The sequence below is a fragment of the Centruroides sculpturatus genome, unplaced genomic scaffold (assembly GCF_000671375.1).
Source record: "Centruroides sculpturatus isolate CEXI.00-Female unplaced genomic scaffold, Cexi_2.0 scaffold625, whole genome shotgun sequence".
In the NCBI taxonomy this organism is placed as follows: Eukaryota; Metazoa; Arthropoda; class Arachnida; order Scorpiones; family Buthidae; genus Centruroides; species Centruroides sculpturatus.
This window is the reverse complement of record NW_019384830.1, coordinates 159,415-182,954: the sequence shown is the minus strand read 5'-3', so window position 1 is coordinate 182,954 and position 23,540 is coordinate 159,415. Positions and strand designations below refer to the sequence as shown.

The 23,540-nt window shown below is 29.0% G+C and overlaps 3 protein-coding genes across 6 annotated transcripts in view; all 3 read left to right on the top strand.

Annotated features, from left to right (window-relative positions):
* The window catches only part of LOC111630099 (mediator of RNA polymerase II transcription subunit 17-like), a 33,891-nt gene extending 21,607 nt beyond the window's left edge, over positions 1 to 12,284 (top strand). The window contains exons 8-14 of the mRNA XM_023374121.1: positions 1,954 to 2,016; positions 3,373 to 3,569; positions 3,694 to 3,750; positions 11,251 to 11,388; positions 11,464 to 11,578; positions 11,645 to 11,793; positions 11,867 to 12,284. Coding sequence (XP_023229889.1) covers positions 1,954 to 2,016; positions 3,373 to 3,569; positions 3,694 to 3,750; positions 11,251 to 11,388; positions 11,464 to 11,578; positions 11,645 to 11,793; positions 11,867 to 12,080 — 933 coding nt within the window. The 3' untranslated portion in view covers positions 12,081 to 12,284. The remainder of the gene's footprint in view (positions 1 to 1,953; positions 2,017 to 3,372; positions 3,570 to 3,693; positions 3,751 to 11,250; positions 11,389 to 11,463; positions 11,579 to 11,644; positions 11,794 to 11,866) is intronic.
* LOC111630097 (vesicle-associated membrane protein-associated protein A-like) lies at positions 4,733 to 20,991 on the top strand. Of its 3 annotated transcripts, none has more exons than XM_023374119.1 (7): positions 4,733 to 4,883; positions 5,947 to 6,099; positions 6,206 to 6,309; positions 6,392 to 6,429; positions 6,513 to 6,576; positions 6,654 to 7,355; positions 20,335 to 20,991. In XM_023374119.1, the coding sequence occupies exons 1-5, from the start codon at positions 4,838 to 4,840 to the stop codon at positions 6,514 to 6,516; spliced, it is 345 nt and encodes a 114-aa protein (XP_023229887.1). In that variant the 5' UTR covers positions 4,733 to 4,837; the 3' UTR covers positions 6,517 to 6,576; positions 6,654 to 7,355; positions 20,335 to 20,991. The 3 variants fall into 3 exon arrangements, with proteins under 3 accessions (XP_023229887.1, XP_023229885.1, XP_023229886.1); XM_023374117.1 differs by having other exon boundaries at positions 6,392 to 6,451; XM_023374118.1 differs by lacking the exon at positions 6,513 to 6,576 and having other exon boundaries at positions 6,392 to 6,451.
* LOC111630095 (vesicle-associated membrane protein-associated protein A-like) lies at positions 17,712 to 21,674 on the top strand. 2 transcript variants are annotated; one of them, XM_023374115.1, is made up of 5 exons: positions 17,712 to 17,862; positions 18,926 to 19,078; positions 19,185 to 19,288; positions 19,371 to 19,430; positions 21,190 to 21,605. In XM_023374115.1, exons 1-5 carry the CDS (start codon positions 17,817 to 17,819, stop codon positions 21,406 to 21,408), a joined length of 582 nt encoding a protein of 193 aa, XP_023229883.1. In that variant the 5' UTR covers positions 17,712 to 17,816; the 3' UTR covers positions 21,409 to 21,605. The 2 variants fall into 2 exon arrangements, with proteins under 2 accessions (XP_023229883.1, XP_023229884.1); XM_023374116.1 differs by lacking the exon at positions 17,712 to 17,862 and adding an exon at positions 17,880 to 18,318 and having other exon boundaries at positions 21,190 to 21,674.
* The last annotated feature ends 1,866 nt before the right edge of the window (positions 21,675 to 23,540 follow it).

Below are 23,540 nucleotides of genomic sequence, written 5' to 3'. Positions count from 1 at the left end.
CCATTTATCATCATACATATTAATGTTGTTAAACTTGTCTTATTATTGGAATTAAGCTTATGATACCAAGAAACTAAACTTTTCTGAAGTTATTCATTCATTTGACAAGAACCATAGCACAGTAATAATGAAAAAGAAATAATTTTAAGGTTAAGACAATGGTGTTTATTTGGTACAAGTTCAAAAATCGTGTTATGAAGGTGATTTGCTGACAACTTTAAAGTGTAGAAAGATACTAGATTTTCTGGCATTTATGATGTAATTTATGATCTTAACAGCTTTGTGGTGGCTGAAGTAATTTTTAATAAATCATTTATTGAAAAAAGCAAAAATATTCAAAAAAATTACACTTATTCAATAACTACAAAGCAGACAAATCCCTATATTAATTTTTATTAGTTGCTTAAATCATAAATGATGTTATAAATGCAAAAATATCGAATACATTTCCCATCCCTTGAAGTGGCTAGCAAATTGCCTTTGTAACTTGTCATTTGAACTCTTTTCGCCTAAATCGACTTTTGTCTACCCTTCTGTTCATAATGACAGTTTTATTTTTCTTTTTTTGTTACTTTGCTCAAGTTGTTTTTGATGAATTAATAATTAATCAACATTTATGTTTTGTCATAATTTTTATGTTCCATTTAATTAAAGTATCTTATACAGTATGTTTGCTATTTATAATTCAAGTAAAATGTTATTTTTACAGCTGAAAAGATGATAATTAAAATATATATACAATATTTTATTTATTTTAATTATATATTCTATGAATACTTTTTGGTATTTTCACATTCCTAATGCAAATTTGATGTTCTTGCAATCCATTGTATTTTTCACTTTATAATGACCAAGTTAAAATACAATATGGCTACTGTCATGTATTTCTGAATAGTGGACATCTCTAAATAGTGGACAAACTTCTCAGCTCTGATGGTGTCCATATTTGAAGGTTATGCTGTATTATTTTCAAAAAAATTACCATACTGATGAATTATAATGACTAATATTACAACTAACTGTGAAATTTACTAATTTTCTGTTATAATTAATTTATAACAGAGCACAATAATTTGATAAGATTGTTTGGCTTATTAGTTATAACTTTCAAAAACAATAATAAACATATGAAAATAATTCATAGTTGTAAAATCAGATAAATTTTCCAAATCATTAAAACGTATTTACAGAAAGAAAAATATTCACTGATATAAAGTATCTAGTTCTGTATGATAACAGAACTATACATCTAAGCAGTGAGTAATTTATATGTGTAAATATAATAAATTATATTTTGAACAAACATTTTTGACTTGTTAAACAAGTCATGTTTAGATTGCAAATTAAAAAAATTTCAAAATAGAATTACATAAACTCAACTTGTAACCTGTTGACTTATTATATGGATCAAAAATATTAATTTGAACCTGATTAAATTAACATTAAATAATTATAATTCTGTTTATAAGCTATTTTATTTTATAAAATATAAAGAGACCCATTTTATGGCAAATTATTCTGATTGTTATTCCTAATCTTTATCTATATAGATAGATAGTTATGGATGCATATTAATCATCAAAGAATAGTTTTAAAGAATCATAACTTTTATAAACAATTATTTATATAAAATATAAAGAAGTCTTATTTATTTAAATATTGAATTGCATTAGTTCAAAAATTTTAATGAATTAAATGTTGTTACATTTGAACTGAACCCATAGTTATTAATTTTTCAAGTGATATTACTTATTAAATATAAAAAATATAGTTGGAAATTACTATAATATTTTAATATTCAGAATTAATTGAAAGCTTTTAGTTAAATCAAGCACTGTTCATCAAAACTAAGTTGGAGATCTGGAACTATTATTTATTCTATATTTTGTCCATATGCAGTATTATTCATATAATTATCTTTACTAAAAACAAATTCGTAAATTATTATTACAGCTTTTTCCAGGAGTACAGTTGTGCATAGGTTTGTGTCACACTACTGCAAACTGCCGATCAAAGGTATGTATGTTGAAATTATGAATTTTTATAAAGTAATGTACATAAAGTTACAATATTTTGTATAATTATTGTAAAAATTTTTAAATGCAAATGCTACTCGTATTTTGTCGAGTAGTCACGTAATATTTTATTAAAATATTAATCATTAGTAAATACTCTTAAGAAATTATAATGTTTATCATTATTATATATAAATAAGATTGTTTTAATTATTACAACTTCATAATTATGAAGTAATAATAAAGTTAGTTATAATAATTTTATTGTCAATTACTTCATAATTATTAATTTGAAGAAAATATCCATTATTCATAATACATTTCTAGCTTATTTTTGATAAATATTGAGGTTCTATAACTCAAAGTTATGATTATTTTTATATATTAAAATATGTTATCAGAAAATACAACAAATACGGCTGAATCTATTTATTGTAAACACAGATGTAATCAGTCATCTGTTATCAGAGTTAGCATGTCCCAAAACATATAAATTAAAGTACATGTATAAAACTTCATTTATTATGGAATTAGAGTTTTGTCATAGTTATTATTATCTTCAGCTAAATAGGCATTTTTTTAAGTTGTCTTTTCATACTATGGCCCTTAACATGCAGATAATTATGCATAATTGTCATCAGTTATCATTTTCATCTGTTATATTTATAAGTTACGTGAATTAATAATAATTAATAAATCTAAATAAATTAACATTATAGATTTTGTAATTGTTTTACATGCTTTTAATGTCAATAATACTTGAATTTCCATTAATTGCCACTTTATTTACTTACTCCTTGCTTATTGTTATCAGTCAGTTATTACATGGAAGATCAAAAAGTAACTTTTTAAAACCAGCAACACAGACAAATACTTTTATTGAGGAAATGAAAGCAATAATCAATCCAATCTCGTTAGGCATTTATTGCAACATGTAACAAGTTTGTTCATCCTGCTCATAAAAAAATGTGTTCAGGATATTTTCTTTTAACAGTCTCTTTCAAGCTTTTGATGAATTTCATCAGGTGAACTCATTTTGGCCCAGAAAAATGAAATAACTGCACATACTTCTTTGCAAAATCATTTTTCTAACCTTGTCATCATTTGAAATTGCTATAACTGCTCATACATTCTGATTATTTGATGTTGCCAATCTGGGTTTACTACCTTTATTACATTACTACCTTAGCTACATTGGAGTTACTTCATATTACTTTGGTTTTTAAACTATTTTGATCACCTTATGTATTATCAGTGTAGGTTAGTCCCAAAGTGATTACAGTAGATGGATTCGACTGTATTATATTAGAAGTTAATATTCAGCTGTTATAAAATTTTTTGTTTTTTTTGTTTTTAGACCACTTCAACCCAAACAGGCGATCATAAACCTGTACTGGAACATTCATTACATCAACTATTACGAGAAATTCACTACAATGCACTACATCATCCAATGCCTCATCCCACAACTGCCACTCTCGGTGTCAGTAAGAGGAGACGATTAGCAGGACCTGAGGCATGCGATCGGCAAACTTTAATAGAGTCATCAAAAAAGTACATTTATAAACACTTTTTTTTTTTTTTTTGAATTAAAACTATACATATTAAATAATTAAATTGTAAGCAGTTGTTTTTTTTGTAACAAAAAAATTAATTTATTTTTCATTTATATTTTAAGTGAAACAATTTTAGAACAAGTAATTCATCAAACACAGCATGTTGTGCTTAGACTGAGGTAAGAAAATATATCATTAATTTATTTTTATTATGTTAATGAATGAATGTATTTAATGAATAGTTACAAATAAAGAAAAATCTAAATAAATATTTATAAGCTTTAAATGTTTCCATAGATTCTGGAAATTATTGTATTATGAGTTATTTTTAAAACCAGCAACACAGATAAATACTTTTATTTGTCTGTGTTGCTGTTTTAAAAATAACTCTACATAGTGATTTCCAGATATTAATGAGAAAATTTCAAATATAATTTTTATAGGAATTAAAATTTCATAATAATCTGTAAAAATGAAAACATTAGAAATTTAAAAATATTAAATGTATTATTGTAAATATATAAAAATGTTTAAATTGATTTTAACAAGAAAACCAAAAATAAATTGTGTTTTAATAATATTTATCATTTTTTTAAGAGTCTTCTGGATACAGATGAGATATAATATTGTGTGATAAATTATTTGAAATTGATTAAACTATTTTCTAATAATGAAGTGAACATCTTGTTAAGGCTTTGGCTTAAAACNCTTTTTTTTTGTATTAGAAAGAGAGCCTAAAGATCATATTAAATGCTGACTGAATGAATGGGCAATATGCATTATAAGGAAGTTTAGTTCTATTGGCGCCCTCACCTTTTAATGTCAAACCAAGATTTTTCAGTTCTTTTGTTAAATCATCAAAAATAAGCTACAAAAAATGCGTAGTAGTCTTCACGCAACCGCCTCCTCTCGTCATCAAACATCATCAGTCTTCAGCCTCCTAGGAGAACGTAATATATAGACGACCCCTATAGGAGCGAGGATTGTATCTATAGCATTTTTTACAAACGTATTAAACTATAACGAACAATGTAAACTATTTAAATTAATAAATTATTATAAACAAATCAATTGAACATATATCGAATTTTTTTTAATTCAATTTTTTTTTTTAAACATCTAAATTCGAAAAATACAATTTATATAGCGAAGCGCCATCATTCGTCAAATGTAAATTTTTGAATTTTAAAATTCGGTTCCGTTACGAACTATAATTTCAATTCACGACTCGAACGGAAAGATTTTAATTATAAATTAAATATAAATATGAGTAATAAATTGGAAATCGAACCTTCTCATCTAACTTTTACGGGTGAGTGAGAATGAATTATTAATAAATGAATAAAAGAAGCGTCAACCGGTTAATTTACTTTCCATTATGAATAATGGGGAAAATTGATTCGGAGTTCGAATGGCCTCTTGGAATGAATTAAATTCGAAGTACGAGGCACCACTGTAATGAAAAAATTTTAATTCGTAAAAATTAATTTCGATATTAGAACAATTTTTTTAAATTTTAAATTGAATTTCAATTTTATATTTGTTTGAAGTTTGAAGTGTCTTACAATGCAAATGGATATAAATGCGGGGAAAATGTTTAAGTGTTAATTAATTGCAAATAGAACGTTTACCTTTAAAATTTTGAAGATAGTCAGCTTAATAATATTTGATATTGTTCGTTTTAAAGCAACCAAATGCCTAAAGATGATACAAAATGGCTTCAAAGCTCTTGGATTTTAAATTATTTAAAAGTTTATGAATTATTTAAGTATGATTTTTTTTAGAATTTCAGTTTCTATTAGAGTCTTTAAAATGATTTCTTGTAGTCCTGTATCATTTTTCCTTAAAAAATATTATTAATACTAGATAAAATAGTTTATTTTTTCCATTTTTGGTTGCTAAATTGTCCCTTTTTCTATCATTTTCTGTTTTATATTAGGATTTCTCTAAAGAAAATAAACGTAATTAATCGTTCTCAAAATGTTTCTTACATAATTTAAAAATTTTACAGAGAAGAATATCCATTATATCACATAGCTGATTCTAAAAAATATACAATAACTTTTGTTTTCTTTATTGGTCATTTTAAGAGTCAACAAATGTTATCAATAAATAGTGAATTTCTTAATTCACTCATCAGTTGAACGAAACCAGAATCAAGATACAGTCGACCCATCTATAACACTGTTGATAATTCCGTTTTATATGAATTCCATGTTGTACGAGTCACCTAGATTTTACAAATACGTGTACCGGGCTGTGAACGGCTCACGTATTTCTAAAATCTAAGTGACTCGTACAACATGGAATTCATATAACACGGAATTATCAACAGCGTTATAGGGGGGTCGACTGTAATAATTTCTTTTATTCAGGCCCATATAATACTGCATCAATAGCTGAAATTAAATTGAAGAATAACGAATCCGAAGCAGTTTGTTTCAAAATAAAAACAACAGTTCCAACCAAATATCTTGTTTCGCCAACTTATGGAAACGTTGAATCTGGTGAAACAGTTTCAATTAGAGGTAAGCATTTACAATATGCTTTTTCGCATGTTTTATAATATTTATATTTTACTTTTAACTACTTTTTTCATTTATTAATAAGCTATTCTAAAATAATTCTTTTCAGTTAAACTCTTACCAAGTACGTACAACCCGCTAGAATACATCAAACATAAATTCTTAGTACAGACCATGCCTGCTCCTCTAAATGGTATTGATCATGAAAAAATGGTATTCTTTCTATATATTTTTTCCTTAATTTTAATTATTTTACGTGAATAAATTTAATAAACATTTCATTTTATATATACAGTGGAGTAAAGCGGATCCAGCAATCATACGTGAAAAAAAGTTACTATGTGTCTTTCGTGAAGTAAGTTGTCTGAACTGAATCTGAATCTTTTCTGATTAACTTTTTCTATAAATTTTTAAAGGTAATCAATCGTTATTTCTGAAGAAAGTTCAAATCTGTAGTTAGTTCATACGTCTAATATTACCGTTAGTTTGCTTTTAAAACTATTTTTTAATATTAAAATATTGAAATGTAATTTCTGACTTATTTTTTTTACTTTTAGGAAGCCGCTTCCTTAAAGTAAAAAATTTAAAGATTTAACAGTTGAGAATGTTATGTTAACAGCGCAAAAAACTAATGAGGAATTGAAGGTGATCAGACATCGCGGCCAAATTTAGACTTATTTTGGGTTTAAGTTTAAATGTATAAAAGGTCCTTTTTTCTATACTAAATAATAATAGATTTAAAAGCATTAGGCCCGTAATCATATCCACTTTGTATCATGTCAGCTTATATATAAATCCGGCTCTTATTTCTTTTGAATTTGCTTAATGAGGTTTTTCGGCTATGACTTTCTACAAGTATTTAAGACACTTTATAAACAAAATATATTCGTTTCATTAATTACCTGAAACATAAAAACACGCAGGCAAGTAGAACCATCTTCTTTAATTCTGTTCCTAATAATGATCAGTTTTGGTTGGTACGTCACTTTATTTTCATCTCTTATTCCGTTTAAATCTAAACTACAGGACAATAAACCATAATATGTTGAAACAATAACATTTTAGATCTACATTTTTTCTAAGTAATGATTTGAATTATATCATTATCTTAATATTATTATATACAAATAAAGTATAACTAGGACATCGAGCGAATTTGTCATATCGCGATAGAATTGATGCGGAGCCGAAGGAGAGAAGCGGTTTCTACATCTGTTTGTTAGGCACAGAAGAGTACAGTATCTGACGGACGTAAACAGGTGAATTTTGATTCGGAGTTCGAATGGCCTCTTGGAATGAATTAAATTCGAAGTACGAGGCACCACTGTAATGAAAAAATTTTAATTCGTAAAAATTAATTTCGATATTAGAACAATTTTTTTAAATTTTAAATTGAATTTCAATTTTATATTTGTTTGAAGTTTGAAGTGTCTTACAATGCAAATGGATATAAATGCGGGGAAAATGTTTAAGTGTTAATTAATTGCAAATAGAACGTTTACCTTTAAAATTTTGAAGATAGTCAGCTTAATAATATTTGATATTGTTCGTTTTAAAGCAACCAAATGCCTAAAGATGATACAAAATGGCTTCAAAGCTCTTGGATTTTAAATTATTTAAAAGTTTATGAATTATTTAAGTATGATTTTTTTTAGAATTTCAGTTTCTATTAGAGTCTTTAAAATGATTTCTTGTAGTCCTGTATCATTTTTCCTTAAAAAATATTATTAATACTAGATAAAATAGTTTATTTTTTCCATTTTTGGTTGCTAAATTGTCCCTTTTTCTATCATTTTCTGTTTTATATTAGGATTTCTCTAAAGAAAATAAACGTAATTAATCGTTCTCAAAATGTTTCTTACATAATTTAAAAATTTTACAGAGAAGAATATCCATTATATCACATAGCTGATTCTAAAAAATATACAATAACTTTTGTTTTCTTTATTGGTCATTTTAAGAGTCAACAAATGTTATCAATAAATAGTGAATTTCTTAATTCACTCATCAGTTGAACGAAACCAGAATCAAGATACAGTCGACCCATCTATAACACTGTTGATAATTCCGTTTTATATGAATTCCATGTTGTACGAGTCACCTAGATTTTACAAATACGTGTACCGGGCTGTGAACGGCTCACGTATTTCTAAAATCTAAGTGACTCGTACAACATGGAATTCATATAACACGGAATTATCAACAGCGTTATAGGGGGGTCGACTGTAATAATTTCTTTTATTCAGGCCCATATAATACTGCATCAATAGCTGAAATTAAATTGAAGAATAACGAATCCGAAGCAGTTTGTTTCAAAATAAAAACAACAGTTCCAACCAAATATCTTGTTTCGCCAACTTATGGAAACGTTGAATCTGGTGAAACAGTTTCAATTAGAGGTAAGCATTTACAATATGCTTTTTCGCATGTTTTATAATATTTATATTTTACTNCTTTGGCTAAACTAATGGGGTGGAAGGTGTTATCCACCTGCAATCACATAGGAGTCGGTGCCGTAGAACCAATTGGAAATGCCTCTTCAGTAATTATGGCATCGCCTACTGGAGATAGGTAATTACTTAATGTATGTAAAGGAACAAGTAATGACTGTTCAAAATAAAATATTTGTACTTATTCTTTGTAGAGTAATTGCCGTAAGGTTAGCTTATTTTTGATAAATATTGAGGTTCTATAACTCAAAGTTATGATTATTTTTATATATTAAAATATGTTATCAGAAAATACAACAAATACGGCTGAATCTATTTATTGTAAACACAGATGTAATCAGTCATCTGTTATCAGAGTTAGCATGTCCCAAAACATATAAATTAAAGTACATGTATAAAACTTCATTTATTATGGAATTAGAGTTTTGTCATAGTTATTATTATCTTCAGCTAAATAGGCATTTTTTTAAGTTGTCTTTTCATACTATGGCCCTTAACATGCAGATAATTATGCATAATTGTCATCAGTTATCATTTTCATCTGTTATATTTATAAGTTACGTGAATTAATAATAATTAATAAATCTAAATAAATTAACATTATAGATTTTGTAATTGTTTTACATGCTTTTAATGTCAATAATACTTGAATTTCCATTAATTGCCACTTTATTTACTTACTCCTTGCTTATTGTTATCAGTCAGTTATTACATGGAAGATCAAAAAGTAACTTTTTAAAACCAGCAACACAGACAAATACTTTTATTGAGGAAATGAAAGCAATAATCAATCCAATCTCGTTAGGCATTTATTGCAACATGTAACAAGTTTGTTCATCCTGCTCATAAAAAAATGTGTTCAGGATATTTTCTTTTAACAGTCTCTTTCAAGCTTTTGATGAATTTCATCAGGTGAACTCATTTTGGCCCAGAAAAATGAAATAACTGCACATACTTCTTTGCAAAATCATTTTTCTAACCTTGTCATCATTTGAAATTGCTATAACTGCTCATACATTCTGATTATTTGATGTTGCCAATCTGGGTTTACTACCTTTATTACATTACTACCTTAGCTACATTGGAGTTACTTCATATTACTTTGGTTTTTAAACTATTTTGATCACCTTATGTATTATCAGTGTAGGTTAGTCCCAAAGTGATTACAGTAGATGGATTCGACTGTATTATATTAGAAGTTAATATTCAGCTGTTATAAAATTTTTTGTTTTTTTTGTTTTTAGACCACTTCAACCCAAACAGGCGATCATAAACCTGTACTGGAACATTCATTACATCAACTATTACGAGAAATTCACTACAATGCACTACATCATCCAATGCCTCATCCCACAACTGCCACTCTCGGTGTCAGTAAGAGGAGACGATTAGCAGGACCTGAGGCATGCGATCGGCAAACTTTAATAGAGTCATCAAAAAAGTACATTTATAAACACTTTTTTTTTTTTTTTTGAATTAAAACTATACATATTAAATAATTAAATTGTAAGCAGTTGTTTTTTTTGTAACAAAAAAATTAATTTATTTTTCATTTATATTTTAAGTGAAACAATTTTAGAACAAGTAATTCATCAAACACAGCATGTTGTGCTTAGACTGAGGTAAGAAAATATATCATTAATTTATTTTTATTATGTTAATGAATGAATGTATTTAATGAATAGTTACAAATAAAGAAAAATCTAAATAAATATTTATAAGCTTTAAATGTTTCCATAGATTCTGGAAATTATTGTATTATGAGTTATTTTTAAAACCAGCAACACAGATAAATACTTTTATTTGTCTGTGTTGCTGTTTTAAAAATAACTCTACATAGTGATTTCCAGATATTAATGAGAAAATTTCAAATATAATTTTTATAGGAATTAAAATTTCATAATAATCTGTAAAAATGAAAACATTAGAAATTTAAAAATATTAAATGTATTATTGTAAATATATAAAAATGTTTAAATTGATTTTAACAAGAAAACCAAAAATAAATTGTGTTTTAATAATATTTATCATTTTTTTAAGAGTCTTCTGGATACAGATGAGATATAATATTGTGTGATAAATTATTTGAAATTGATTAAACTATTTTCTAATAATGAAGTGAACATCTTGTTAAGGCTTTGGCTTAAAACCATTATTAATTTTTTGTAACAAAATTGATGTTCTAACATAAAAGTCATTGAGTTAAGCATCCAGATAGAATTCTTTGATTATTGCAAAACTTAGAATATGACTGTATCTCAGACAAATATGTAAGTGATTACAGTTGTGATCCAATTGCATGCTTAATACATCACCAGAGTGCCTTAAAATCACTGTCCAGTATCCTACAAAAAGGCTTGCGGAAACTTTGTGCACCTGTTGTTTGAGAGATTTTTCAGCCATGCATTGTCTGTACGTTGCTGATGGAGTTTAAGAAAAACTATTGTTTTACTTGACTGTTTGCCATTTGTTGACCTAACCTAACCTAACCTAACCTCTGTGTAGGTGTATATATAAAACTGTAATAATAATAATAATAATTTTTAAATGCAGAAAAAACCTACAGACATTTCAATTAAGATTGTTCTGTATATCATATAAATGCATAAAAACACCTGTAGCTTTTTCTGCAATTATATAATATAAAGTCTGTCATAGTGATTTAGTTTTTAAATCATTGTATATATAATTTTTTTTATTTTAGGACTATGTATATGATTGATACATATGCTTGTGAAATAAAAGATCCTTTAATTGTTGCACATTGGGTATGTCTTAACAGCCCCAATAAAAGCAGTGTTAAGATAAATATTATGACTCATGGATATGAAACTATATGCAGGTGTGTGATGCTTTTTTCAAAAAAATTGATTAATAATAATAATAATTTTTAATGAATATATATTATTCTGTTCAGAACACCATTAGTTATACATGTTGGAAGAAGAAGTTTAAAAGCCATTTGTCGTGATGGAAGGACTATGAATTTATCATACGAACCGCAGGAACTACATTATCTGTTGATGTGTCAGGTAATAAAATATTTTCAAGTATTAATGATATTTTAATATTAATGTTAATTTTACAAAATTTTGTAGGTTTCACAGCATCAAGTTAATGCAGTTCAAGCTTTGGCTAAACTAATGGGGTGGAAGGTGTTATCCACCTGCAATCACATAGGAGTCGGTGCTGTAGAACCGATTGGAAATGCCTCTTCAGTAATTATGGCATCGCCTACTGGAGATAGGTAATTACTTAATGTATGTAAAGGAACAAGTAATGACTGTTCAAAATAAAATATTTGTACTTATTCTTTGTAGAGTAATTGCCGTAAGGTGCGGTCCACAAACTGGAGTTCACGTGAGCGTTTCTTCCTCTCCTCAACAACAAGACTTTTATCCCAGTACTTTAGTTCGAGATAGAAAATGGCAGAACCTCAGCGGAAACTTTAGAGAAGTGTGTTGGGAACGAATGGAAGGCCGTAACTTTTTGAATAAAATGGAGCATTTGATGGGAAGTCTGACTACTTGCTGACCAAAAGAGAAATTTGCAAGAAATTTGTTTTTGAACATCTTTTTCTGATGATATTCATTAAATTCATCAATATTGTTAAATCATAATCATTTTTACAGTGTACAATTTTAAATGTTGCTCTGTACAAATATAATCTATAATGATATCCAGTTTTGGTAAATTATATTCTGTATATATATATATATATATATTAAATAAACTAATTTCTAGAGATAGATATGGCCTTTATATTTCATTTGATATGTCATAGTAATCGATATTTCTTTTTCCCTACCTAATAAATATATGTAACGTAGTAAAATTTAATAATTTTGAACTATCAAAATCATAATAATATACGTTATTCAGACAGTACACACTCCCTAATGTAACATTCATTTAATTCAAATCTACTTTGTTAATTTTTACTGCTAAATTTTCCAGCCGAAACAAAACTAACTTGCAAATTAGTTTTTAAAAATAACAATTTTGTAAAATTAATACGTACTTGTACATTTTAGCATAAATACGTTTAGCAAATACAGTATAAAAGATACATTTGTCTATGAAGATGATTTTTGGGCTACAATTTGAAAAAATTGTAGACCTATAAATTCACACTGTTTGTCTGCCCACCTTTAATTTCGAGAACGGAGTTAGTTAGATGAAAATTAAACCAGATAAGGAAATCGTAGGGGCAGGAGGCCTCCTCGATTACATAGGAACATCCGGTTTGGACTGGAAGTGACATTATTTCAATTCAAAAATTTTCCCATGAATGGAGTGAGTTAGATGATCGGCACTAATCTGTTGTTATCAGGTAAAGTATGATGTACAGGTGCAAAAAATTTGAGATGGAGAACATTTCAAAATTAGTAAAAAAACCGATACGCTAATGATAAAGTAATACAGTCAGGTTATAGTTAAACATATATTTTAATAATAGAATAAACGAAAACACGAAAATTTAACAGTATATATATTTTAAATTTAAAATAAATAACATGAAATTCAGGCACCATAAAACGTTTCCCAGTAACGGACAGATATTACAAGTGAACTGTGTGCTAAATATTCAAAGGAATAGTAAGAAATTTAAATGAAAAATTCTAGAAATGTCACTGAATGTTTGCGCTTAAAACCTTTGCACTCGTAGTATTATTATTATTTCGCAAAATCAAAAAAGAACTAAAATAAGGTAAGAAAACATCAAGTTCCTTAAACACAGAAAACCTGAATGAATCTTCCTGCTGTTCAGTTTTGGAAAAAATTCGACGCAAAAGGCTTCTTTTAATGCTCGCCATGATTTAGTACATTGTTCGTAGTTTACGTACATTCTTGCTGAACCTCTGAGTAGTCGTTTTGCGTAAATTATCTTCTGCATGCCATTTCAATTACACATTTCCGCCATGTCTTCGAAATTAGAGATCCACTTTACAACATTCTTTCTGTTGTCACCACTGAATGTTTCAAGGGATTCATCAACATCTCTAAAGGTAAACATTGGCTTAGAGTACTCACTTGTATGTCGCATAATATCACTATCTTCGTCCTCACTTTCGTCAGCATCGACGTCGCTTTGCACGTCGTTGTCTCTGGCGCATGTATTAATAATGTCTATATTCTCTTAATCTCTACATTCAATTTGGGTCTAAAATTTGAACTCTCACGTAAAATGCACTAAATCCTTTGCTTTTTCAATCCAAAATCCAGTATTTTTCTAACTTACCTTTTATTTGCAGTCTTCCGATTCTTCGCTTTTTCCTTTTTAGTTTTAATTTTGTGAACTTTCTAACCTCTTCTTACGTGGAATTGAGATTAGAATTTCTCTCTTTTCGCTTCTTCTCATTAATTATTATTAATGTAATCGCCAAAAATAATTACTGTTGAAGAGTATACTAGATGCTACTGTCCTGATTGGGATAATAAATAAAATGAGTTTACTGTATGAAATGACTTCTTTGATTTCAAGTTTTATTACAAAATGAATGTAACTGTTTATAAGTTTCACTAAAATATTGATGTATTTTAATGAGTCCTACAATATCACGGCGCAGATAACAAACACGTCGTCGACCTTCTCCTTTCTCAAGCAGATCTGCGCCCGCCTAATCGAACTATTGTATTACTTGTAATTCCACATTCAATTAGTCGTTCAATTCGTAACATTCAATTCGTAACTCGTTCATTACGGTCCTTAGAATGAAACGGTTTGAATGACTGCATTATCATACAAACAGTACCTTTGTGGTAAAAAATTCATCAACATTCAAAGTACTAAAATCGGTGGGGGACCCAGAGTAGTATTCCTTGCAAGATGGCAAATTAGAAAATTGACCATTTCAATATGTTATTTTATAGTTTAACTTGTAAGAACCAAAAAGATTTGAGATTTCTAATACCTGATGTATAGGATCACAACAGAACTTCAGACGTTGTTCGAGTAAACCTGGCACAAAATCAAATAGTTTTTATTTCTGCCTGGCAGCAGATGAAGCACATATTATAACCTACCGATGTAAGAAAAATTAAAAATTTCCTAACATTTCAACATTGAAACCATTATGATACGTTTAATAAATAGAACTAATTAAGCAACGAACAATTATTTATTGTGACATAGTCACAATGCCGGGTTGCAATTTTTAATTATACTTTTGATTTATTTCATTTAAAACATATGCTCTCCACCTCAAATTAGTACTGTAGTTGCCCCTGTACCGTACATCATACTTTTCCTTTATCAATAGAGTCCTGCTGGTCATCTATCAGTCCTTTCAGAGGAAAATTTTTGAATTGAAATAACGTGACTTCCAGCCGAAACCGTTTGTATAAAGTCAATCGAGGCCTCCTGTCCCTAAGCTTTCCATATCTGCTCTCGATTTTCATCTATCTAACACAGTTATCGAGATTAAGAGAGAACAGACAAACATCGGACGACAGAGAGAATTTATAAGTTTACAATTTTTTTCAAATTGCAGTTCAATTACGGTGTAACAATGGTAAAACTTAACCAGGACCTCGCGCGAGTTTGTCGTATCGCGATAGAATTGCTAGAATACTAACAGAGAGAAAGTATGGCGATCGGTCAAAAAATGACCCCCGCAAGAGTTTTACATGTTTAGACTTGGGAGACCTTGAAACGTCGAGAAATGCAAAAACTTTCAGATTTTTCTGTATGTATGGATGTTAATTAATGTGTGTGTGTGGGGCACGACTTTGTTTGCCTTCCTGTGCTTTCGAAAATTTCCGAAATTTTGCAGGAAGGTTTGTTTATTAGAGAGATTCGTGCTATTAAATTTTGGTGATTAAAAGTCCACGGGGTGAGGAGATAATGGGAGTCGTGCGTATCTCCAGTATGGTCGTACTTAATAACGATTTTACTCGTTATTAGCATTTACAATTTTTATAAAACTCATCCCTACCCTCAAAATTAAGCTTTTTGCCATTTTATAATAATTAAAAATGCAAACAGTTATTTTTTTTAAATAAAATACCGCGGGCTATGATAAGTTTGACAGCGCTGTCCTAACAGATAGGGCCACTGGAATTTTAAATGTTGCCAGGAAAGTTAAGCGATTCGTTACTGGATTCCTCGTCTCAATTAATTGAAAATGGAAAGTTTTATCAAAATCGATCCAATAAATTTTGAGAACGAACACAATTCTGTAAGCCTCATAGAAGAAACTTCGCTAAGGCTCCGCTTCAATAAAATAATGTTTTTACTATCACGTTATATGTACTGTATATGGAAAGTGTATATATTTTATGTTTATACCCGTATATAAAAAAAAAAGAACTGATTTATGCATAGCTTATTTTTGAAATACTTTTCCCCACTGTAGAAATTGTATTTCATAAAAAATGCTGTTCATTTCCATGTTCAGAAAAATTTAATTAAAAAAACACTGTAAGAGAAAAGTAGAAAAAAATTCTCTAAAATGGATTTACTATCACGTTATATGTACTGTATATGGAAAGTGTATATATTTTATGTTTATACCCGTATATAAAAAAAAAAGAACTGATTTATGCATAGCTTATTTTTGAAATACTTTTCCCCACTGTAGAAATTGTATTTCATAAAAAATGCTGTTCATTTCCATGTTCAGAAAAATTTAATTAAAAAAACACTGTAAGAGAAAAGTAGAAAAAAATTCTCTAAAATGGATTATTAATTTTTATTATCTTTTGTAGCTTTAACATTATTATCATAGTACATTAAAAAATAAGCGGATATAATTTTAAAAAAATTATAAATTATTGAGAAAATTTATTTAAATATTATAGCGTTAAATTTTTGCTATTACTGTATTAGTTTTACGTACCTTTACGAACAAACCTTTTCGAAAATATGATAAGATTAATGGAATAGAGTAATGCAACACCTGGGCGATCTAACAAGAGGAATGGCTCTAAAGAGGGATATCTCTTTAGAGGTATTTCCCCTTTCTTTGGGAAATAGCCCTATTTAGGTGTTAGACACGTGAAGAAAACCTAGAAAATTTCACATGGCAAGCCCATTGGTGAAGCGTGTTCAGTGATGAGCTTTTCGAAAATATATAAAGTAAAACATCAGTGTACAAACTAATATCTGATGATTTTCATTTTGGATGCCACAAAATTTATCTCCAATTTTGATGGCATTATTTTTTTCGAAATAATTTCAAATTTAAAGCAGTTGCAAATTTCACATTGATTTATGTCCATTGTTATTCAGTAATAAAAAAAAACCCTTAATCCTTCGACTATATGTTTCGTGCCTGATTTCCAGAGTACTCTTTTATAGCTCACATTGCCCTTCTCAGAAATAATTTGGACACTCCGGGACTATACCTGAATACTTGGTTTTCAGACTTTGCAATTCTTTTGTCCTCGAATCTATAATATTATTAATGAACTTAAATCTAATAATTCAGATATTGGTGATCAGAACTCACAAATCATGAAAAATATCTCTTGTATAATTGTGCAACCGCCCATAAAAATTAAACCTTTCAGTATTGTCATTAATTCGCGTTGTATTACGGCAGCAATACTTTTTAACTGCTGCAACTGATCGGACACTATTGATTTTCGAATGTTCGATCAGACTTCTTGCTGAAGCATTACGTATAAATTTCATTCATCCTGAAATAAAATGCTCATATTGAAGCCCGTGTATTTTTATACCGTACATCTTTTTTCTATGTAATAATACTTTTTTTTTGTAGTAGAAAGAGAGCCTAAAGATCATATTAAATGCTGACTGAATGAATGGGCAATATGCATTATAAGGAAGTTTAGTTCTATTGGCGCCCTCACCTTTTAATGTCAAACCAAGATTTTTCAGTTCTTTTGTTAAATCATCAAAAATAAGCTACAAAAAATGCGTAGTAGTCTTCACGCAACCGCCTCCTCTCGTCATCAAACATCATCAGTCTTCAGCCTCCTAGGAGAACGTAATATATAGACGACCCCTATAGGAGCGAGGATTGTATCTATAGCATTTTTTACAAACGTATTAAACTATAACGAACAATGTAAACTATTTAAATTAATAAATTATTATAAACAAATCAATTGAACATATATCGAATTTTTTTTAATTCAATTTTTTTTTTTAAACATCTAAATTCGAAAAATACAATTTATATAGCGAAGCGCCATCATTCGTCAAATGTAAATTTTTGAATTTTAAAATTCGGTTCCGTTACGAACTATAATTTCAATTCACGACTCGAACGGAAAGATTTTAATTATAAATTAAATATAAATATGAGTAATAAATTGGAAATCGAACCTTCTCATCTAACTTTTACGGGTGAGTGAGAATGAATTATTAATAAATGAATAAAAGAAGCGTCAACCGGTTAATTTACTTTCCATTATGAATAATGGGGAAAATTGATTCGGAGTTCGAATGGCCTCTTGGAATGAATTAAATTCGAAGTACGAGGCACCACTGTAATGAAAAAATTTTAATTCGTAAAAATTAATTTCGATATTAGAACAATTTTTTTAAATTTTAAATTGAATTTCAATTTTATATTTGTTTGAAGTTTGAAGTGTCTTACAATGCAAATGGATATAAATGCGGGGAAAATGTTTAAGTGTTAATTAATTGCAAATAGAACGTTTACCTTTAAAATTTTGAAGATAGTCAGCTTAATAATATTTGATATTGTTCGTTTTAAAGCAACCAAATGCCTAAAGATGATACAAAATGGCTTCAAAGCTCTTGGATTTTAAATTATTTAAAAGTTTATGAATTATTTAAGTATGATTTTTTTTAGAATTTCAGTTTCTATTAGAGTCTTTAAAATGATTTCTTGTAGTCCTGTATCATTTTTCCTTAAAAAATATTATTAATACTAGATAAAATAGTTTATTTTTTCCATTTTTGGTTGCTAAATTGTCCCTTTTTCTATCATTTTCTGTTTTATATTAGGATTTCTCTAAAGAAAATAAACGTAATTAATCGTTCTCAAAATGTTTCTTACATAATTTAAAAATTTTACAGAGAAGAATATCCATTATATCACATAGCTGATTCTAAAAAATATACAATAACTTTTGTTTTCTTTATTGGTCATTTTAAGAGTCAACAAATGTTATCAATAAATAGTGAATTTCTTAATTCACTCATCAGTTGAACGAAACCAGAATCAAGATACAGTCGACCCATCTATAACACTGTTGATAATTCCGTTTTATATGAATTCCATGTTGTACGAGTCACCTAGATTTTACAAATACGTGTACCGGGCTGTGAACGGCTCACGTATTTCTAAAATCTAAGTGACTCGTACAACATGGAATTCATATAACACGGAATTATCAACAGCGTTATAGGGGGGTCGACTGTAATAATTTCTTTTATTCAGGCCCATATAATACTGCATCAATAGCTGAAATTAAATTGAAGAATAACGAATCCGAAGCAGTTTGTTTCAAAATAAAAACAACAGTTCCAACCAAATATCTTGTTTCGCCAACTTATGGAAACGTTGAATCTGGTGAAACAGTTTCAATTAGAGGTAAGCATTTACAATATGCTTTTTCGCATGTTTTATAATATTTATATTTTACTTTTAACTACTTTTTTCATTTATTAATAAGCTATTCTAAAATAATTCTTTTCAGTTAAACTCTTACCAAGTACGTACAACCCGCTAGAATACATCAAACATAAATTCTTAGTACAGACCATGCCTGCTCCTCTAAATGGTATTGATCATGAAAAAATGGTATTCTTTCTATATATTTTTTCCTTAATTTTAATTATTTTACGTGAATAAATTTAATAAACATTTCATTTTATATATACAGTGGAGTAAAGCGGATCCAGCAATCATACGTGAAAAAAAGTTACTATGTGTCTTTCGTGAAGTAAGTTGTCTGAACTGAATCTGAATCTTTTCTGATTAACTTTTTCTATAAATTTTTAAAGGTAATCAATCGTTATTTCTGAAGAAAGTTCAAATCTGTAGTTAGTTCATACGTCTAATATTACCGTTAGTTTGCTTTTAAAACTATTTTTTAATATTAAAATATTGAAATGTAATTTCTGACTTATTTTTTTTACTTTTAGGAAGCCGCTTCCTTAAAGTAAAAAATTTAAAGATTTAACAGTTGAGAATGTTATGTTAACAGCGCAAAAAACTAATGAGGAATTGAAGGTGATCAGACATCGCGGCCAAATTTAGACTTATTTTGGGTTTAAGTTTAAATGTATAAAAGGTCCTTTTTTCTATACTAAATAATAATAGATTTAAAAGCATTAGGCCCGTAATCATATCCACTTTGTATCATGTCAGCTTATATATAAATCCGGCTCTTATTTCTTTTGAATTTGCTTAATGAGGTTTTTCGGCTATGACTTTCTACAAGTATTTAAGACACTTTATAAACAAAATATATTCGTTTCATTAATTACCTGAAACATAAAAACACGCAGGCAAGTAGAACCATCTTCTTTAATTCTGTTCCTAATAATGATCAGTTTTGGTTGGTACGTCACTTTATTTTCATCTCTTATTCCGTTTAAATCTAAACTACAGGACAATAAACCATAATATGTTGAAACAATAACATTTTAGATCTACATTTTTTCTAAGTAATGATTTGAATTATATCATTATCTTAATATTATTATATACAAATAAAGTATAACTAGGACATCGAGCGAATTTGTCATATCGCGATAGAATTGATGCGGAGCCGAAGGAGAGAAGCGGTTTCTACATCTGTTTGTTAGGCACAGAAGAGTACAGTATCTGACGGACGTAAACAGGTGAATTTTGCACTTGTCTCAACAAAAGAGGCTATCCTCGTACCTCCATGCCACGAGAGACACGATCCTCGCACTGGTCAGGTACGGAGAGAGTTCTTTTAAATAAAATATGGTAACAGATAGGGGCCACCGGAATTTTAAATGTTGCCGGGAAAGTTAAGCGATTCGTTGCTGGATTTAAATGGAGTCACATTACATTGCTGGATTCCAGGGCCGTGCCGTGCTATGATGCAGAGATGCGGCCGCATCAGGCGGCACCGTGAGAGGGCGGCATAAAAAACATTTAAGGGGCAGAATTTCAAAGACTTGCATCATACTTAGAAAATTTACCGCACGGCCCTGGTAAGATACACCAAATAATAAGAATTATAGCCTATATAAGACTAATAATTTATATAAGGGGCGGCATTTCGAAGACTTGCATCATACTTAGAAAATCTACCGCACGGCCCTGCTGGATTCCTCGTCTCAATTAATGGGAAATGGCAAAATTTTATCAAAATCGATCCATTAAATTTCGAGAACGAACACAATTTTGTAAGCCTCGTAGAAGAAGCTTCTCTAACGTTCCCTTCAAATATAATTAATATCTTATAACATATAACAGTATATTAATATATAAAAGCTTGTTTAAATAAATAATAAAATTATATCTTTTGATACAAAATGAAATTTTGTTTTTAAAAGCACATAAAATTTCTAGCGATGGGGATGAAGATCGCGTAAATATTTAAATTTATATCATTTGTAGCCATGCTTATAAGAAAATCTTTCGTTGCTATTTACGAATTCAGTCAGTAAAATAAATATATGTAAATTTAAACAAAAGTTGAACTCATAAATTCTTATTTGTAGATATCTGCAATTGAATCTTTACACGAGAATAAGAGCAGTTGCCAAGAGCTTGAAGGTGTAACATCCCGTACAGTCACAGAAAATGCTACTCTGGAAGTTTCAAGAAAACAGCGGTGTGAATCAACCTATTATATACGTTGTGCAGTGTTCGTATATTCTTTATGTGTATTGAATTTCCTATTCGGAATTATATATGAAAAACGCTTTGATATCCTTTAAAATGTTTATATCTGATTATTTGCAAAATGTTATGTGTTTTTTTGTATACGATATTGTTATACGTTTAATGTGACTGTATCTTGAAATTACAAGACTCGTATTAATAAATGAAATAAAAAGAGTGTAAACTTTATACGTGGAGTTTAAACAAAATCAGTTATAAAATGATTCATTTGGGGAAAGATGCTAATAGTTAAACGTAACTATGCTATAGCTAACTCGCGCGTAGCTTTATATTTTATAAACATACACTTGCAAGTACTCACGCTGTTTATTGCACCTTGGATCCTTTTCATTCAGAACATGTTGTCTTCCCATAGAAATCTTAAAATTCCTGAATTTGAGTTGTTTCTCAAGTATTTGTTTCAGATCCCCATACTAACCTCTACAGTCGTCATTTCTCTTTCTCCGCATTCACTGCATTTTGCAGCAATATTTCGTTAGAACTTCTATTGGTTTTTTGTTTGTAGTCGCAAATCATTTTGTAAAATTTTAAAATTCACAGTACAAGTATTACTGTAGCACACGACATAATAAAAACACTTAAATTAACTGAATGGAAGAAAAACATATTGCTAACAAGTTGTTATTGTTATAGGATTAAAAGGCTGTTATGTAAACTGACTTTGCCCTAAGGGTTGAAAAGAAAGAAGGCTGGGAAGAACTTAAGATGGAGAAAAAGAAATAGTAAGATTGATTGAAAAGTGGAAATGAATTGAGACCCAAGAGCTGCATCGGAATTTATTAGGACCAAAATTATACAAAAATTACAAAATGGGATGAATACATAGATATTTACAATAATGGATGGGTTACAATATAGAAAACAAAGAACAAAATATGCAGTAAAAACAATATACAAAAAATAATAACAGAAATAAAGACATATGCACAAAGCAATAGCCCGAGCACGACAATAAAGGCACAGTGATGTTGGTATTACAATAGGAAAAATTCGAACAGTAAGGAGCATCATTTACATAAAGATAAACACTGCACTGCTTTCCACCACCGGAGAGAGAATACAAAAGGTTGGGAAGTTAAACACAAAAGAAAATTGGTTGTGCCGACATTTCAGATAAACGCAAAGGATAAGTGCAGTATCTGAGAGCACAAAAACTTCACACACACAGTCAGTGGTGGATGGGCAACAAAATGTCCTGGTCATTACTGATCGGATAGTTACAGACCACATCATAGCAGTTTTCCTCGTCCTTATTATCATTGTTGATGTCAGTAGAAGCTGGTAAGTCATTATTGCTCATTTGGTTGGGCTCAACATACGTTGGCGTAAATAGGTGATCTGGGTGAGAGTCCTGATCCTGGTGATGAATTCGCTGAACGCCCTAAAAAGGGTCCTTTTCATTAGTAGCCTGCATGGAGGCATACGACCTCGAACTGGGTGCGTTGATTTTCATATTTGGTACATTCGTATAAGAAATGATTTACGTCATCTTCTTGGTCGTTGTCGATATCACATATTTTAGAGTTTGTTTCCCGAAAGCGGTAGCGGTAACTGTTAAAGTTCCCATGCTGGGTGAGGTACTGGGTAATAACAAAAGAGGGTTTAAAATGTTTATTATTAATCCTCTCGTGAATGGAGGGGAAGAATTTGTAACAGTGTCTACCCGTAAGAAATTGCAATAAAATAAATTTTTATGTAATTAAAATTTTGTCAATAAGTGTATAAAATGCTATAAAACATTTTTCTGTATTTTTCAAAGTATTACAGAAAACGAAAAGGCTGTAAGATACAGCATAACGCTGTCTGATCACACACACACACACACATATAGGCCTATATATATAAGTAATTTATTAAATACAGTAGTAAATACCTTATTATAGCCCAGTATTTACTATTATTTAATAAAGTAAATATAGTAATAATTTACTTAATACGTAAGTAATTTAGTAGACAGAAAAACAATTTGTTATCAAATAGATGACTAATTAAAAGCGAAATATTTTATAAATCAGTGCAAGAAAGTTTGAGTCATCTATTATTATAAATTATATCTCTTGATAATGCGAAATGTTGTAATATCGTAAATTCTTTTAACTAATTTCTTAATTATCATCACTCCCGATTTGATTTGGATTAAGTTACAAGCGCAATTAAAACGATTTTG